The sequence below is a fragment of the Barbus barbus genome (genome assembly GCF_936440315.1).
Source record: "Barbus barbus genome assembly, chromosome: 8".
Classification (NCBI taxonomy): Eukaryota; Metazoa; Chordata; class Actinopteri; order Cypriniformes; family Cyprinidae; genus Barbus; species Barbus barbus.
Window position 1 is genome coordinate 10,098,397 of NC_136736.1, and position 20,532 is coordinate 10,118,928.

Below are 20,532 nucleotides of genomic sequence, written 5' to 3' on the forward strand. Positions count from 1 at the left end.
TAAATACTGCCTACCCCGAGTTAGTCTTTAAAGTACGAAAGAACGATAAATGAAAGGAATAAAAAATGTACGTTGTTGCTTGATTGAATAAAACCTAGGAGGAGAAATGGTAATGAGAGAGAGACAGGCCGGGTGTCTTTATATCCTAATTAAAGACATATGCTAAAGAGCGTTGTTTAATATCTTTCTCTTGCTGTGCTGCTTTGGCGCGTTATCTTCTGATTATGATGAATGGAGAAGTGTCACTATGACACTGCCGTTACTCATCTTCAGGGGTGAGACAACCTCGCTGTGAGAAATGTGAGGGAGAGAGAATGGGGGTGGAGGACAGAGGTTTGTTTGGATGTGCTGCAGAAGAGTAGAGATGGGATATAAACACACAGACTGCCCTGTCCCGTGGGGTTTCCTTCTAAATGGGGTCCCTCAGCTCTTTGTCCATTAGTTAAATAAAATCGTCCTTTAATCTGATCTATTAAAAACTACCAGTGCTGTGAATCAACCTGCAACCATTTGGAAGACTATAGAACAAATCAGAAGGTGCTTGTGTAAGTGTTCTTGCACTTTTTGTTGCTTCTACACATGCATGTAGTCTACTGCTTGATTCTAATTGAAGTAAAATGTACAAAACATGTTTAATAATAAAAAGAACCTACCTAGAAGATAGAATAAGATGCCATTTCCCCTGTAATAAAGCAAATAGGAAATAGACGGGGTAAAAATAAAAATAACTCCTATTTTGCATTCATTCAAGTTCAAAACAACATCAGGACATTACAAGATTGCCAAACATGCAAATAATTCCATTCTCTTTATTATAAGAACTTCGTTGTCCCGTTATTCTATAATTTAGGTTTAAAATGTGCTTTTTAATTTTAGGTTTAAAATTTGTATTGGGCAGTGCAGAATCGTATTTCGAGCTATTATGGCCTATTGTCCCTCATACCTTTGTTCCTGTAATGGCCGCTAGATGGAAGCAAGACTCTTATTATAACAGGACGGAGACGAGGCCATCTCAACAATGATTGGCTTTTCTACGAAGTTGCACGTGATTAACACCTCAATGATACAGACGCTGGCTGTATACGAAAACTGAAAAATGCTGCCTTCGGAGGACGTGAATTAGATGTACATTTCAGATATCTTCACTTTTATTAAAACCTACAGGTTAAAAATCATTAAATTGGCATTCACACTGTTGCCTTTATGACATATTTTCAATTAAAATATGGCCAATTAAATATGTAAATATAGAATAGAATAGAATAGAATAGAATAGTTGATTTAGCATTTAACATTAATGGCACTTTAAACATATAATTGGAGGGAGGGGTGGGGGGGGGCATCTTACCCCTCTTTTGATATTTTAAATGTTGTGCTATAACAACGAAATTAGCATAATGTTTCAATTTAATTCCTATAATAACACACTGGCTGATGCATCATCCTTCACATGCTAATCTTATATCAAACTATGTTACAATTTTAAAGTAAATCCACATTGTTCTTAATGTTAAGTTAACAATATCAGAATATCAGAAATATCAGAAAAATGTTCACTTCATGACTTCAGTTCCTCTCATCCACAATGAAAGGAAACTAATAGCCCTACTAGAGCAACACAAAAGGAGAAGGACACAGAATATGATCCATTAGAGCTAACAGTTGTAGATCTACTGGTGCTAATAGTTGTCGAAGGGCTCTTTATAGAGGCGAAACATGTGCCCACATTTCCCACCCTGTCCACAGCTACCAGCTGTACTTCCTGAGAACAACAGGAAGCATTATAAGACGCCACAGTCACATTTGTGCCATCCGCACTCATCACATTACTTAAGCTGAGAGAGCCATTGCCACGACTGAGGGACACTCCGGCTATGCCTGTTCCATTAATGTCTGTTAAGTTGGCAGAGAGTTCCCATGATGCTCTGCTGCATTCCACAGGACAGTCAGCTTTGATTCTCACTACCTGACAGACAGGGCTAGAGAAATCAGTGACCTTTGAAAAAAAGAAAAAATAGATGTTAATCAGTCAATGAATGGATACAATTCTGATAATGTTTGCATATAAAACACAAAGGCAGAGTTATGCAAATATGAATAAATATTAATAATATATACTCTTGTTTTTCTGCAGCTTTCATAACGGCTACCTTAGTCATGACAGTGAACTGCAGTGCCACGTAATTCGAGTCACCGGTCTCTGGGTCTTCTGCTTCGATGGTGAGTGTGACATCTGTCCCTGACTTTGTGTTGGAGGGTGCAGTTAGAGTTACGTTTCCTTGAGCTCTTCCCTCTGTCCCTGTGTCCAGAGAGCTGGGGAAAGACACACTGAAGCTGCGGCCCGTCCGGGCTCGGATAGTGTAGCTGCCACCTGTAGCATTAGTGACCACTGTAAAGTTAAGAACAAAAGGGATTCCAGGTTCTATAGTGCTGCTTGGTTGGGCCTGAGGAGGGATATGGTTAATATGGTTAGAGATATTGCCAGTTTATTTTGCATGTCTCACACATATTATTTTCACACATAGGTTTTGCAAATTCCATAAAAGTCATGAATTTTAATTTTTGAGAGAACTGGCTCTTCAACCTCACCGTGATAGTAACTTTAGAGCCTTGCTGCTGGGTGGGTGACTGTCTCTGGAATCGAATAGGCAAAGATCGAGTTGAGTCATTTAACAGCCCTTTGAGCTGCACCACAAACGCCCACTCTGGGATTCTGTCTATGTTGACCAGGAAGTCTGTTGCACCCAATGATTTAATGGTTCCATTAACAACATCAGATCCTGAAGCTTCAACTAGAAGCACGTCAGTCACTGTTACTGAATCTCCTCCGGTCACAGAGACAAATAAAGTAGCGTTCAGACCTGAGCAATCAAAGAAGCATTTTGTTTGTTTCATTCACATTGATCACACCTACCAAAACAAATAAATCAATCAATCAATAAATAATATAATTAATTGTTCATGCTTATACACTCCCATTCACTAAGAATTATTTTTCAAGAAATTAATTTTGTTCAGCAAGAATGCATTCAATTGAACAGAAGTCACAATAAACATATTCATAATGAACATTCTATTAATCAAAGAATCCAAAAATTACATGCATTACTGTGTTGAGAAAAAAAAAACATATACAGTGCTGCTTGAAAGTTTGTGAAACCAATTTTCAATATTTCTGTATAAATATGACCCAAAACATCATAAGTCCTGATAAGGAGATCCCCATCAAACAAATAAGACAAAAATCATTTCTGTCGTTTATTTAATGAAAAAAAAAAAAAGATCCATTGTTACATATATGTGTGTTGCAAAAGTGCATGAATCTTTATTTTCAGTATCTGGTGGTGTGACTCCATTTTGCAACAAAAACTGCAGATAAAGTTTCTTGTAACTGCTGATTAGTCCTGCACAAGATCTTGTAGTTTTAGTCCATTCTTCAGTACAAAACTGCTTTAACTTTGTGATGTTGGTGGGTTTCCTTCTATGAACTGCTTCCGTCAGCTCCTTCAATTGGCTTAAGGTGTGGACTTTGACTTGGTCATTCCAAAACATTAACTTTGTTCTTCTTATATCATTTTTTTTTTAAAATCGACTTGTGTGCTTGGGGTCATTGTCTTGCTGCATGATCCTCTTTTTCTTGAGATTCAGTTCTCAGACAGATGTCCTGGCATTTTCTTTTAGAATTTGCTGGTATAATTCAGAATTCATTGTTCCATCAATGATGGCAAGCCGTCCTGACCCAGATGCAGCAAAACAGTCCCAAACTATGATTTTTTTTATATTTGAGATATGTTTCTTATGCTGGAATGCAATGTGTTCTTTTCTCCAAACATAACGTTTCTCATTTACAACAAAAAATTCTATATTGGCCTCATCTCTCCACAAAACATTTCTCCAATAGTCCTCTGGCTTGTCTACATGATCTTTAGCAAGCTGCAGATGGGCAGCAATTTTCTTTTTGGAGAGCAGTGGCTTTCTTCTTGCAACTCTGCCATGTACACCATAGTTGTTCAGTGTTCTCCCGAAGGTGGACTAATGATCTCATGAAATTGTAAAGGGTTCACAAACTGTCAAGCAGCACTTTATATGTTAAGAAGCTCAACTGTTTTTAACACTGATAATAATAAAATTTCTTGAGCACCAACTTATCGTATTAGAATGATTTCTGAAAGAGTACTGGAGTACTGGCTGCTGAAAATTTAGCTTTGCCATAGTAAATGAACTTTTTATAAAATAGAAAATAGTTGTTTTAAATTTTAATAATATTTCACTTTTTTACAGTTTTACTGTATTGTTGATCAAATAATATAGCTTTGGTGGACATAAGGTTCTCCCAAAAACATAAAAAAAAATGTTTTACCAACCCCAAACTTTTGAACGGTAGTGTAACCGTTTAGTATTAATCAAGAAATATTAAATGAAGATGACATCATACCCATGAAAGGACGATTGGATTTTGGTGTGAAGTCACCTCCTTCTAACCGCTCCACAAAATTAAAGAGAAAGTTCACAGGACTCTGACCTGTAATCGCAATTAAAACATAGTGAAAGTAGCATCACTATTGTGAGACACAACAGTGATTGGAATGTTCCAAAGGAAACCTTTTCAGCTTTTATTTCTAACAAACCATTGTTTGTTGTAATTTGTTCTAAACAATTAAAAAGTGGGATGATCCACACATTGTGCAATTGAAGATTTGATAAAAAAAAATACAATAACAAATCTCAATTGTTTACAAAACAAAAACAAAACAAAACATATACTGGCACACTTACCAGTGACTTTAAGGCTGTAGAAGCTTATAGAGTTCATGCTGATCTTCCATTCCCCTGTCTGGTTGTCAGAGTTGAGTTTTACTCTCTTTAGATTCCCTACAGTCAAGATGCTGCCCAGAGGACCATCTGCCACTGAACCTGACTGAGACACACCTGAAAGACAAAACACAACTTATTTCAAACACTGATTTTTTTTTTCTTTTTTTTTTTTGACAAAATAAGACTCACATCTCACTCATCTGCAAACAATGTTCGAGGTAGGTTTACCTGTAGGGCTGTAGATGGTGAAGACTGGAGAGTCTCCAGTGACATACACAGTCACATTGGACAGAGATGGATCTAAGACAAAGGAAAAGTTTCCTGCGATGGCTGGACTTCTCACCACCTGAAGAACAGTCACCTTGAGGAAACACAGAGATGTTTTCATCATTTTGCATTGATTCACAGAAAAATTACCCCAAAAAAATCACCAAATTGGGGGAATATTTTGCAAATATTGGTACGTACAGTACTTCCTATTCTTATTATTTTTTCTTCTTAATATTCTTTATCTTTAATATTCTTAGAACATACCAGGGCTGAGGTAGATGCATCTGTAATGACTGCAGTGGCTTGAGACAGTGTAGCTTTTGTGACCTCTATGGTCTGTCCACCAGAAACATGGGCCAGATCTCTGTACAGCTGTATTTCTGACAGAGACATTGATCTTGATGTAAAACTTTGAGATTGTGAGACATCCCTTCTTCTCCGGAATGAGAAGGGGTTAGTCAACATGAAAGTGACCTGGATGGCATGAAGAAAGAGCAGATAAAAACACAGAAATGTGTCATTACAGACAAATACTTCATATTTTAGCAGCAATGGCATAGAAGTGATTGGCAGACACTTACAGTTGACTTGGTGCGTTCAATCATGGCCCGAACGGTGCTTTTTAATTCTGAGTCCTTTGCTGCAGCATCAGTGAAAACAAAAATGTCTGAAGATGGAGGAGCTCCTGCTAGTGCCAACTGGAAAAACAAGAAAATCAAGAAAAACAAGATCACAGGACCTTAACATTATTATAATATTATCTGGCTTTATTGTGATATCAAATCTTTATCCAGCTCAGATATTCACAATGTGTGTGTGTGTGTGTGTGTGTGTGTGTGCACGTGCGCGTGCGTGTGTGCGCACACACCAGCACTCCTGACAAGCACATCTCTGGTAAGTCTCCTCCTCCAAATGCTGAAAGGGACTCGATTCTCTCTTTGAAAATATCTGCATTGTCAGTCCTTGTCAGAGGTCCAAAGTCTGTATGAAACACAATCACAGAATGTTACAGCAACAATGTTTTACATAATTTTATATATATATATATATATATATATATGCATGTTTGTGTATTTATATATACATATGAATATACAGTACACACACACATATATTATATAAACACAAACATTTATTTTTGAATGTGATTAATCACGATTCATTGATTTGACAGCACTAATATCTTTATATAATGTATTTCCACTAACTCTTGTTCAGCTATCATTCAGGTTGTAAACAGTGCATGTGATGAAAGGCATATACATTTTCCTTTAATTTATTCTGTAAAAACCAAATCATTCCCAGATAATTTTTATGTTACGTTAGATTTGGATATGAACAAAAGTGATGATGCTTGAATGGGTGAATAGTTTGCTACCAGTTTGATGCATTCAGGCTCATTTGTGCTCAAATTCACAATGGAATTCAAAAGGGAATTCACAATGGGACTGTATATTAACTACATAATACAAATTTGTAGTCAACAGAATATTCAGTCTCATTTCATAATATTTATTTTCACACTGCTGTCACTGCTTTTGAGGAGGAACTGCTTCCTTTGCATTTGTTGGGATGTATATACAGTATGCATATACAGTGGAAAAAAAATTATTTGATCACCTGCTGATTTTGTACATTTGCCCACTGACAAAAAAATGATCAGTCTATAATTTTAACGGTAGGTTTATTTGAACAGTGAGAGACAGAATAACAACAAAAAAATCCAGAAAAACACATTTAAAAAAAGTTATCAATTGATTTGCATTTTTAGGAGTCAAATAAGTATTTGATCAATCAGCAAGATTTCTGGCTCCCAAGTGTCTTTTATACAGGTAAGGAGCTGATATTAGGAGCACTCTCTTATAGGGAGTTTCAATGATCATGAGAACGGTAAGGAATCAGTCCAGAACTACACGGGAGGATCTTGTCAATGATCTCAAGGCAGCTGGGACTATAGTCACCAAGAAAACAATTGGTAACACACTACGCCGTGAAGGAGTGGAATCCTGCAGTGCCCGCAAGGTCCACCTGCTCAAGAAAGCACATGTACAGGCCCGTCTGAAGTTTGCAATGATTCAGAGGAGAACTGGGTGAAAGTGTTGTGGTCAGAGGAGACCAAAATCCAGCTCTTTGGCATCAACTCAACTCGCCGTGTTTGTAGGAGGAGGAATGCTGCCTATGACCCCAAGAACACCATCCCCACCGTCAAACATGGAGGTGGAAACATTATGCTTTGGGGGTGTTTTTCTGCTAAGAAGACAGGACAACTGCACCGCATCAAAGGGACGATGGACGGGGCCATGTACCGTCAGGGCTAGGGCATTGAAGCCAACCAGGGCATTGAAAATGGGTCGTGGATGGGTATTCCAGCATGACAATGACCCAAAACACACGGCCAAGGCAACAAAGGAGGGGCTCAAGAAGAAGCCCATTAAGGTCCTAGAGTGGCCTAGCCAGTCTCCAGACCTTAATCCCATAGCAAATCTGAGGAGGGAGCTGAAGGTTCGAGTTCCCAAACGTCAGCCTTGAAACCTTAATGACTTGGAGAGGATCTGCAAAGAGGAGTGTGACAAAATCCCTCCTGAGATGTTTGCAAACCTGGTGGCCAACTACAAGAAACGTCTGACCTCTGTGATTGCCAACAAGGCTCGACAAGGCTCAAGACCAAGGGGTTCTCCCTGAGAGGAAACCTGCTTTGCATGATCAAGGTCACGTGGCGATGCCTACGTGCCTTAGACATGTGGAAACAACCTTGGTTTTTGTCTCAGGGCCCGGTGTTGGGAGCTCCTTGTCGCCGCATAACATTAGCGACGGACACGTCCCTCACCGGTTAGGGTGCGGTCATGGAGGGCCACCCATGTGGAGTGGTCGCCATCTCACAAGGCACAACAACTGGAGATGCTGGCTGTGTTTCAGGCTATGAAACACTTTCTCCTAGACCTAAGAGATCGCCGTGTGTTGGTGCGCACCGACAACACAGCGGCGGTCTCTTACATCAACCACCAAGGAGATCTGCGGTCGCGCCCCCTGTACACAAGGACGGATTATGACGCAGAGGTGCCCTGGGCACGGACTGATTATAGGCCCCCCTCAGTTGAAATTGCGGTAATTTTTCTTAAATTCAAATAGCAATGGATTTTATCTGCACTAAGTGAAAATAGAAGTATTTTTAGCTATATGTTATTTACACTAAGTGCAAATAGCTATAGATTATATTTACACTATGTTAAAATAGTAGGATTTTCTTCTATTTATACTAGTTGTTGCAAAATAATGGCAATTGCACTTCAGTATTATATTACATTATAAGACAGTATGCAATAATAACATATTGAGTGTAAATTATAATTTTAATTCAGATTATTAAATGGATGCCACCTTATTGATACAATAAAGCCCTCCCTACATCTACCCTAAACCTACCTGATACTTTATTTTCAACTTTTTGGTTATTTCTTGAATTTTTATTAAAAATAAATGCCTTTACGATGTGATATGAGATTTGAAAAGGGAGAAAAAAAAGTTTGGCAAAAGGCGGGTTCGAACGCTAGTCGATCGTGTCAAAGATACTACAATATGTGCTTTACCATCTGTGCCACTGAAACGGTTGGTTTATATCAGCTTTTTATAATCTTGACAGTCCCAATCACACTTGGTGGGCGGAATTATTGTAAATAGCTTCTGCCAAAAGGTGGGCTATTTGCACTAAGTGTAAATAGACATTCCATTTACATTATCAAAGAACATTATCATTGATTTAGCCAGAATTAAAGCACTCTCAAAAACTCCCATTAATCACTGAAGTTGCTTACATTGTGAAATTAATATCTTGCTTACATTGTACGCACTTCTGTGTTTTGTTGTTTCTGATGTGAGAAATAAGCAGAGAGCAGAATTCATTCAGGGAGCGCGCGCTCTGAACAAAACAGCTGTTTCAGCGATGACTTATCTGGACGCCTCTTATTGGCCATTGTACTCATAAGCTCAACAGAATCATGTGTGATTGGTTATAATGCGCAGTGCTGTAGAAAAACGCGGCTGTCTCTTGCTCCATGCCAGCCAGCGAAGTTGACCGAATGCAGATTTTAATTTAGCAGTTGACCATGTGCCGCACTGAATGATATAATCACACCAGTGTGATCGTTTATTAAATATAAAAATATTCTTCGGCTATTTTTTTTTTTTTTATTTTTTTTTTTTGTCTTTGGAAGCTGCATTCAAAATCCACTTGCCTCAAAAATCTGAGGGGGCACGGTTGAAATCGTGTTCTCGGGGCGTAGCAGTATTTCGGCTAGGCCCCCCTCTGGTCCAGTGCCCTGGGCACGTGCCCAGTAGGCCCGTGCGTTAATCTGTACCTGCCTGTACAGGCTACCGCACCAGATCCATGTGTGGTCCCAGGGCAAACTCCTCTCGCTGAGAGCAGTTTACATCCCTGGGCATCTCAATGTGGAAGCAGACATCCTGTTGAAGCAGGGGCCGAGGCCCGAGGAATGGATGCTTCACACCAAGGTGGTGAAGCAGATTTGGAGAGTGTTCGGCCAGGCTCAGGTAGACCTCTTTGCGACTTGGGAGACATCGCAATGTCGCCTCTGGTACTCTCTAACTCATCCGGCTCCACTTGGGCTTGATGCCATGGTACAAACTTGGCCGAGGCTTCATCTGTATGCCTTTCCCCCGATTGCTCTGCTCTCTGGAGTTCTGGAGAAAGTGTGCTGGGACAGGGTCCGGCTGCTGCTAGTAGCCCCGTTTTGGCCTGGCCGAGTATGGTTCTCAGACCTGATTTCTCTCTTCGACGGCTCTCCATGGGAGATTCCCGTCAGGATGGATCTCCTCTCACAGGCAGGGGGCACCTTCGTCCACCCCCGCCCAGAGCTGTGGGTGTGGCCCCTGAGGGGGCACAGCTCATAGCCTCCGGTCTCTCAACCGAGGTTGTTGAGACCATCCTCCAATCAAGAGCTCCCCCTACGAGGAAACAATACAGAAACTTTTCACCTCATGGTGCGGAGATCAATACTGTCAAGCAAAGCCGACTGAAACACTTGGGAGAGTTTCACAAGGAGTGGATTGAAGCTGGAGTCAGTGCATCAAGAGTCACCATGCTCAGACGTCTTCAGGAAAAGGGCTACCAAGCCACTTCTGAAACAGAAACAACGTCAGAAGCATCTTACCTGGGCTGTGGAGAAAAAGAACTGGACTGTTGCTCGGTGGTCCAAAGTCCTCTTTTCAGATAAAAGTAAATTTTGCATTTCATTTGGAAATCAATGTCTGGAGTCTGGAGGAAGACTGGAGAGGCGCAGAACCCAAGCTGCTTGAAGTCCAGTGTGAAGTTTCTGAAGTCAGTGATGATTTGGGGTGCCGTGACGTCTGCTGGTGTTGGTCCATTGTGTTTTATCAAGTCCAAAGTCAATGCAGCCGTCCACCAGGAGATTTTAGAGCACTTTATGCTTCCACCTGCTGACAAGCTTTATGGAGAAGCTGATTTCTTTTTCCAGTGGTTTGCTGACCATGATATTACTGTGCTTGATTGGCCAGCCAACATGCCTGACCTGAACCCCATATGCAATCTATGGTATATTTTCAAGAGAAAGATGAGAAACAGTCGATTCAACAATCCAGACGAGCTGAAGGCTCAATAGTGCCTCAGCAGTGCCACAGGCTGATCGCTTCCATGCCACTCCTCACTGATGCTGGAGTTTGTGCTAAAGGAGCCCCGACCAAGTACTGAGTGCATAAATGAACATACTTTTACATAACTTGAACATTTCTGTTTTGCAAATCCTTTTTTTGATTGATTTTAGGAAATATTCTAATATTTTGATATACTGGATTTTTGACTTTCATGAGTTGTGAGCGCTAATCATCACAATTAAAACAAAAAACTTTTGAAATGTTTTACTTTACATGTAATGAATCTAAAATATATGAAAGTTTCACTTTTTGAAATAAGTTACAAGAAAAAATGAACTTTTTCACGATATTCAAATTTTTTGAGATGCAGCTGTAAATTGACTATGGTTTCAATAACAATAAACATACATTTGCATAAAACATCTGTATATGTCCATGCCCATGTTGATTGGAGTATTAAAAACTTGAAAAGTATTAATTTAAGGTACATTTAGAACAAATAAAAATGTGTGATTAAGTTGCGATTAATCACGAGTTAACTCATGAGAATCATGTGATTAATCGCGATTAAATATTTTAATAGATTGACGGCCCTAATATATATATATATATATATATATATATATATATATATATATATATATATACATATACATATACATACACAGTCATGGCCAAAAATATTGGCACCTTCGCAATTCTGTCAGAAAATGCAACACTTCTCTCAGAAATTTTTTGCAGTTGCAAATGTTTTCGTACTCGCATGTTTATGTTTTATTTATTTTTTTTGCATTGAAACAACACAAAATAACAAAAAAAAGTCAAATCTGATACAATTCCGCACAGAACCCAAAAAATGCACTGGACAAAATTATTGGCACCCTTAACATTTGGTAGCACCCCCTTTGGAAAAAATAACTGAAATCAATTAAAGGTTTCTTACACCTCTCTACTGGAATTTTGGACCACTCTTCTTTTGCAAACTGCTCCAGGTCATTCAGATTTGAAGGATGCCTTCTCCCAACTGCTGTTTTGAGATCTCTCCACAGGTGTTCTATGGGATTCAGATCTGGACTCAATGCTGGCCATTTCACAACTCTCCAGCGCTTTGTTTGTAACCATTTCTGAGTGCTTTTTGAAGTGTGTTTCGGGTCATTGTCCGGCTGGAAGACCCATGACCTCTGGTGGAGACGCAGCTTTCTGACAATGGCCACTACGTTGCGCCCCAAAATTCTTTGGTAATCATCAGATTTCATGATACCGTTCACAGAGTCAAGGCATCCAGTGCCAGAAGCAGCAAAGCAACCCCAAAACATCTTTGAACCTCCACCATGTTTGACTGTAGGGACTGTGTTCTTTTCTTTGAAGGCCTCATTTCTTTTTCTGTAAATGGAGCCATGATGTCCTTTACCAAAAAGCTCTACTTTTGTCTCATCTGTCCACAGTACGTTCTCCCAGAAGGATTGTGGTTTTGTCATATAAGTTTTGGCTAACTTTGGCTAACTGTCCTCCTGGGTCTCCTACCATAGCATCCCTTTTCATTCAGATGGCGACGGGTAGTGTGAGCTCACACTGTTGTACCCTGTGCCTGCAGATCAGTTTGAATTTGTTTGGAAGTTAATCTGGGTTCTTTATCCACTATTTGAACAATCCTTTGTTGTAATTTTTCATTAATTTTGCTCTTCCGTCCAAGTCCAGGGAGGTTAGCTACAGTCCCATGGGCTGTAAACCTCTTGATGATATTGCGCACAGTAGACTCAGGAACATTAAGATCTCTGGAGATGGACTTGTAGCCTTGAGATTGTCCATGTTTTTTGACACCATTTTTTCTCTCAAATCCACAGACAACGCTTTACAATTCTTTCTTTTCTCCATGCTCAGTGTGACACACAACACAAAGGTTGAGTGAACTTTTCTCCATTTTAACCGGTTGCAAGTGTGATTACTATATTGCCCACATCTGTTACTTACCACAAGTGTGTCTAATTACAAATTACAGGAGCTTCACATGCTTGAAAAGCAATTATTTCTTACAATTTTGACAAAGTGCCAATCATTTTGTCCAGTCCATTTTTTAGATCTGTGTGGAATTTTCTTAAGTTTGACTTTTCTTCTCTGTTTTTGTGTTGTTGCAGTGTAAACATAAACAATAAGCATGTGAATACCTAAACATTTACAATTGGAACAATTAAAAAAAATATATATATTAATCGCATGCGTTAACAGTATGAGTACCTGGATCATTAAATGGGACTAGAATGTATTCTGAAGGTTCTTCTGGTGTTCCTCTCCTGCTGTCTATGATACTGAAGGACACTCTCTTTGCCTCCTCAATATCATCAGACATGCTGCCTGTGGTGTCAATCACAAAAGCCAGAATTGAGGTTTGACTGAGGCCCATCAATCTGAGAGAAAGAAACAAAACTTGCTAAACCAGGACAACAGTATCAATTTCTGATTCTAGGGGGTGCTATCATTAAAAAAAAAAAAAAAAAAAATATCAGCAGAATATTTTCCTTTTTTCCCCCCATGATTTTTCTAAACTGTAACCAAATAAATGTAAAATATTACATCCTATATAATTCAGTGTTAGTCGATCAGGAATTTAAGGAATCACACTAGACTGTCATTTTGATTTAACTGGACAAAAGCCTAATCATTTATATTATTACAGAAGAGTCCAAAACTATGTGTGGTGTAAGGAAGGTCTCTAACCGAAGAAATGCTTGGTCGCCTGTGGCCAGTCGGATGTCTTGCAGCACTTCCACAGTAGCATTGATGGCCATTTCAGCAGCACGCTGGTGAAGGAAGCCGTGTTCTGATCTAATGTCATCCTTATTGATGCCTCCAGTGGGTTCTCTTGAACTGGTTCTGTCGAGAGAGCCACCATGGCTACACTTGCCTGAAAGAAAATTATGTGAGTGTAGATTTGTGATCCCAGTTCCAGCATCCTGTTGTCTGTGATGATGTACAGAGGAGATCAACACTACAAATTGGATGCTAAGCTTCCCTACCTGCAGGTTTTGTGGAGGAGAAAACACTGAAATATCCTGAGGTTAGTTTCTTTTGCAGCAGTATTTCTGGGAGAATGTTATCTCTGCAGTTTGACCCAGTGCAGCTCTTGCATGTTGGTGTGTTGGGGTCTAGATACACAGATAAAAGATTAAGAAAAAAGTGTGCAAGGTTATGCCATATTTATACTGTGGTGAAACTAGTTTCTAAACACACCAGAGAGTGTGGAAATTGTAGAACTGAGTAATTGCATTTTGTTGTACCTGCTAGATTGTCGAGAAGACGTTCAGGTTTGGTCAGTGCGCTGAAAGGAGAAGAGCTTCCCAGTTCCACCCAGTTACTGTGGCTATAGAAATCCTGCATACAAACATGCAACACAGTGTTCACGTAAACTAACGAAAATATTGATTTTACTTAATGAAATTAAATATTTTAGTCACCTTACATTCCTTTATGAACTTTCACTCTTTTTATTCTTTTAATTCAATTTGAGATAGAAGTGACAGGCATCTTCAGAAGTCTGTGCATCAAACTTTGTGAGTTTGCCCAAGTCTAAAATCTCCAATAAATTGACATCAAAATTTGCAGCAAAAAAAATTCTGATCAAAAACTTTTTTTTAAATGCTGATAATATTATAGGCTTATTTATTATTTATTACAAAACAAATAATATTATAAAAAATTAAAGTATTGAGACACTTTGTGGTTGTCAAACATAGTTGAACATGCACATTGCTGTGGTTAAACTACACCTTTGTGAACCTGAGCAGAATTGACTACAATAAAAATCATCACAAAAAAAAAAGTTATAAATGTCTCGTTGGCTAAAATTGGATCAGATCCCTCTAGGGGCACCAGGAACGAGGAGACAAGGAGATTCCAATGTAAATCCTTTATTGGAATCAATATCACAGAATCGAGGAGCTTGGGGAGAAACGAACATAAATGACGTTCAGACCGGACACAGAGGCAGGGAAACACAGGGTTTATAAACATGGGGAAATCAACGAGGAACAGGTGAGGACTAATCAAACGGGGCTCGGGACTAATTTACTCATGATCACAGGAACGAGGAAGGTCAAATAGAGACACGAGAGGAGGGGAAAACAAGGCACAGGACTGACATAACGCCCCCCTCCTGAAGGCGTGTCCTCACGCCCTATTCCATCTAATGGGGAGGGGGGGTGGGCGCTCTGGAGGCCTCCAGGAATCAAGGGGCAGGGCTACCTGCCTCCAGAGCGGGGGCCCGTTCCGGGAACCATGGCGGAACGGGAGACACAGGAGGCCATGGCGGATCCGGAGACTCGGGAGGCCATGGCGGGACAGGGGACTCGGGAGGCCATGGTGGGTCAGGGGACTCGGGAGGCCATGGCGGGTCAGGGGACTCGGGAGGCCATGGCTGGTCAGGAGACCCGGGAGGCCATGGCTGGTCAGGGGACTCGGGAGGCCATGGCGGATCCGGGGATTCGGGAGGCAATGGGGGGACAGGGGACTCTGGAGGCCATGGCGGGTCAGGGGACTCGGGAGGCCATGGCTGGTCAGGGGACCTGGGAGGCCATGGCTGGTCAGGGGACCTGGGAGGCCATGGCTGGTCAGGGGACTCGGGAGGCCATGGCTGGTCAGGGGACTCGGGAGGCCATGGCGGATCTAGGGACTCGGGAGGCCATGGCGGATCTAGGGACTCGGGAGGCCACGGCCTTATTTTTTCGGGTTGTGTGACCTTGGCCCTCGGCCCAACCACACTTGGGGGCGCTCTGGAAGTGCGGACACTTGGGGGCGCGCTGGAAGCGCGGACACTTGGGGGCGCTCTGGAAGCGCGGACACTTGGGGGGCACTTTGGAAGCGCGGACACTTGGGGGCGCTCTGGAAGCGCGGACACTTGGGGGCACTCTGGAGGAGCTGAGCTGAGCGGGACCAGCGGAGACGCAGGAGAGCTGGACGGCCCCAGCGGAGATGTAGGAGAGCTGGACGGGACCAGCGGAGACGTAGGAGAGCTGGACGGCCCCAGCGGAGACGTAAGAGAGCTGGACGGGACCAGCGTAGACGCAGGAGAGCACCTGCGAGGAGCAGGCACAGGAGGGCGCTCTTGAAGCACGGATTCGCGGGGGCGCTCTTGAAGCGCGGATTCTCGGGGGGCGCTCTGGAAGCGCGAGCGGCGGCGGGTCCGTTCTTCTGTCAGATCCCTCTCGGGCACGAGGAACGAGGAGACAAGGAGATTCCAATGTAAATCCTTTATTGGAATCAATATCACAGAATCGAGGAGCTTGGGGAGAGACGAACATAAATGATGTTCAGACCGGACACAGAGGCAGGGAAACACAGGGCTAATAAACATGGGGAAAGTCCCAAACGGGGCTCGGGACTAATTAACTCATGATCACAGGAACGAGGAAGGTCAAATAGAGACACGAGAGGAGGGGAAAACAAGACACAGGACTGACAGTAAGTCACTAAATGTGATGTAAATGTCATTGGTCATAACAAATATCAAATACAAATATATACAGTATGCTGGTATAAGGCAAGCTTGAAATAATTTTTTTTTTTTTTTAAGTTTCTTATGTTTCTTCCTGTACTACTATATAACTACTCATAACGTACCTGTAGAGTGTGACATAGAGCCCCCAGTGTGATCCGGGCAGAGACATAGCTTTCCTGCTGCACGCTGGCCTTTACTGCAGCCACACCTTGGGTAATGAGATCCCGACCCTCACTGAAAGCCTCATTATCTATGTGATGTGCCTCACTCAGTGCAAATACTAAATCTACAGCTGCATTGCTTAGATACATTTCTTGTATAGCTAAATAAAAGAGAGCAGAAGATGAAGATGTTGAGCAGGCTTTTTGGACAGCATATGGAGTCAATCTGTTGTTTATCTGGAGTGAGGAGTGGAAAGAGAATATTATTATTTTTATTTTATCTTATTTATTTTTTACTTGAGTTTTTCAGTTCGGTTTTCAGTCCAATTTATGTGTGTAGCATAACTTGGGGAGAATTAGCAACTAAAAATTGCAGTTTCAAGATTCATATTTGAGGAATTACTGTAATTTGTAACAAAAATGTAAAAGTCTCTTCATGTAATATTAATCACTGATGTTTTGTTACTCATAACAGCCAATTTTTAGCTAGTTTGACAGAAAAAAAAAAGCAATTTAGTTGGTTCACTCCCATGTCTTTTTCTTACAGGCAGTGTGAAGTCTCGCCCCTGGGCAGTGGCTATGTCACGACACACTTCTGCTGTCTTGCGGAGAATGGCCAACTGAGTGATTTCTCGATGGGTGATAGAGCCGTCCTGAAAGAGAGGTTTGAATGCTGCCACCTGGGGGGATTGAAACAGGGTCCCACAGAGGAGAAATACAGCCACCACAACCAGTGAAACCATGACTGTCCACAAGAAGAGGTGCTACGGGAAAATTCACAGTTTGAAACTTCAGTCCCTTACCAGTCAAGAAAATCACCATACAGTTTACTGATTACATTGTTTACAAGTTTTTGGAAATGTTATGGTATTATCCAATTAAATATGCACTCATTTTCATACATTTCCAGAATAGAGATCTGAACACTGGATAAAATTTAGTTTCATTTTGTTGACATATTAAAATCAAAAGTACTGAGGGGATTTTAGTTATCTCTTTTCACATAAATCATAAAACACTGTCAAGAGGCAGAATATATATATATATATATATATATATATATATATTCACAATGTTTTAAAAATACAGTGTTGTGTAAAATCAGGTGAATGATATATCAGCAAAACCCCTCTGTAAAAACCTTTAGAATATAGACAGGAATATAAATGTCAAGTTTGGCTTATATATCTTATAAAAAAGTCATTTTGAGAAGACTGTGTTATAATTGATCTACAGATGCAAATGGGTAAAATGCAATAAAATAAACACTTAACAGTGTATTTTCAATGTTTTCTCTAGTCTGAAACAACACTTTATGAAAAGCCAAGTAACTCAAAATCTCTAAACTGACCATTTTAATAATTTAATAAAAACATTTTATCCGTTAACATTTTTAATCGTTAACTTGAACATTCTCACAAAATATTACATATTACACAATTAGACAAATATTATTAACAGAAAATTCAATTAGACAATTGTTTGATTACCTTTTCACAGATTTTGCGTGTGTATACTGTAACTTATTCGCAGCCCCTGTCAGTATATTTATACACCTTTACACACGTGACGAATGTCAGCATCACATGTACTTTTAATGTAAATAATGGACTGAATAAAGATAATCCTTTCCGTAAGTGTGTGTGGCTGTAAGAATGTCAGTAAGCAAGATTATTTACTTCCTTATTAAACACTATTGTTGATTGTGCCCTTTTCAAATTATGCACACCTTGTGTTTGATCTAACCATAGCAAACACACTTCAGTTTCCTTGACAGCTGTTAATGACCCATATGTTATGGACAAAGTTAGTTACACATTGTTTTGTATAACAATGCGTAACTTACTTTGCCCATAACAAACTTTCCCAGAACCCACTTCAGTATTTTAATAATATACTGATGACATAAAGAAGCCATATCTCAGCTCCACAACATCATACAGACATGGGAGTTGGCTCTTTACAATCATACTGTAGGCTCGACTGACGGCCTAGTGCCGAGTTTCGCCACGGCAAGCACCACTCACATTTTCTTCAGCAAAATGTACATTCTAGTTCTTCTTCTTCTAAAATGACAAAATGTACTAGACCCCTGCACGAGCCTCAAATTTAGGCCCTAGCCCGGCCCGTGTCCGACAGCTTATCAGAATTACCGACCCGAGCCTGAACCCCCCCTTCTCCCAAAACGACTCATGTTTCAGCTATTACAATAGTTCAGTTTTGTATGTAATGGCAAAGTGTTTATATTTCGTTCCATTTTTTTATTAAGTTAATTTAGAACCAAGCGGCCAGCGGCAGACCGGCAGGCATGTTTGATCAATTTAGCCTTCTCAAATCATCACGACTTGCCTAAAATAAAATCTATAGATATACTAAAACAGTTCAAGCATATAACAATCTTTAAACGTTAAACCTAGATAAATGTGCGCTGCATCAGTAGTTTGTGCAGAGAGTGGAAGCTAAAAGCAGGACATGGAGGCACCAGCGCAATCAATTACAATTTTTTTCAATGGAAACAACTTACGCTGTAATTTTTGATCATAAAGGTAAGAGTAATACATCATTCAGAACTGTAAAGGGTCTACTTTTATTTGTGTGCACTCACAAAATCAACCAAACGTCGTGCTTCAACATCTTCAACAGGAGCGCTTCACAAAAATTAACCGAAAGACGGCGAATACGCCGCACAGACATGATAAATATATCTATAGAAAGCTTTAAATTACTACTTAACGAAATAAACAAACACAAAAAATCTTTAATATTATCGTTATCCGTGAAGATGCACTTCTCTCTAAAGGCGTGTCTAATGAGGAGATGGCGAATCCTTATTTTCCCCCCCCGGACACATTCACGGTAATTACTCTTGCTGGGGCTTTTGCTTTGAAGCAAAAGTATTTTGTATTTGAAGCAGAACTCTTCAGCTGCGCTGACGGCTCGCTGCTGCTGCGGGACACTAAACACCGTCCAGCCGCTCTTGACAGTCGCGGCAGCACGGACTCATGTTATTTCCACCAGCGCAGCAAATTTAATTGATGGATGTCTAAAATATAAAAATAAGGATAAGCCTAAAACAGGCCCGAGGACTGGCACGCGCCTGAACTACGGGAATATTGGCCCGAAACCCGGCCTTAGGGACGTAAAAGAGTCGGATCCGACTTTAAATTACATTTTAAAAATAAATAAATTTTGGGCTAAAAACGTGTTGTAACACAAGCGTTACTGAACATGTACCGAGTAAAATATTACAGAAAATTGAGTAGTAATGCCCAGGGCCGGCATCAAGGGGGGGCACTCGCGGGCTGTACCCCCCCAAACGAATTACTGTGCCCCCCCATTTTCCATCCTCTCCCCTCCTTGCTGAACGCAATCGATTTTGAAAGCAAAAGTAGTACCGATAAAACAGCGCACTTAAGAAAGCGATTGCACGCTTTAGCGAGTGTCAGCAACTGCACGCGATCACATATTGCACGCTCTACACGCTCTCTGACCTCGAGGGAGTGTAGAGAGTGAGCAGATATAGTGGAGCTGATGAGTGTTGACAGGTGCTGGTGATCAGTAAGAGGAGATCGTGAACAGGTGAGTGATTGGGCTGGTGACAAAGACTCCCTGACATTATGATGGGTGGATGTGTCACGAATCCTGTCCATGCACTCCCGTTCGCTCACCACCAGAGATCACCTGCTCACTACTATGGACTCTTGCACCACACTAACTGTTGCACTTCTCTTTCTCACTTCTGAGGCTGTATCCGAAATCGCCCCCTATACCCTCATTCACTATTCCCTACATTAGTCCACTCATATAGTTCACTTGAAGGAGTGAATGAAAACGAGTGAGTGAATTCGGACACTGAATGCACCGGAAGAACTGCCGCTTTTACATAGTTTGCTTGCTGTTTAATAATCATTTGAAACGGGCAGCTCCAGCAGTAAGATTGAAGGATTTATCTTGAACTCTGTCACGGAAATTATGTATAAACCCTAATAGTCAATTTACAATTAATTTGTACCTGTGTTGTATTACGCTATATTACGCCGTGGACGAGCGCTTCTAAAATCATTGGATGATTCAGCTGCGGGCGCCATCTTCTGGTGAGACGCGGGAATTCACTTGGCACGTGACTCTCACAGTGCATTCTGGGTCATCTCTAGCCGTTGAGTGTAC

General features: G+C 40.8%; 1 protein-coding gene across 1 annotated transcript; it reads right to left on the reverse strand.

Annotated features, from left to right (window-relative positions):
* Positions 1-1,576: 1,576 nt before the first annotated feature.
* Positions 1,577-20,015, reverse strand: LOC306873784 (von Willebrand factor A domain-containing protein 7-like; the record flags this gene model as incomplete). Its single annotated transcript, XM_079423269.1, has 16 exons — positions 1,577-1,996; positions 2,151-2,444; positions 2,590-2,861; positions 4,436-4,522; positions 4,777-4,929; positions 5,044-5,176; positions 5,350-5,559; positions 5,667-5,783; positions 5,954-6,066; positions 12,949-13,118; positions 13,429-13,615; positions 13,728-13,856; positions 13,989-14,082; positions 16,327-16,602; positions 16,911-17,045; positions 19,857-20,015. 16 exons carry the CDS (start codon positions 20,013-20,015, stop codon positions 1,577-1,579), a joined length of 2,949 nt encoding a protein of 982 aa, XP_079279395.1.
* Positions 20,016-20,532: the final 517 nt, after the last annotated feature.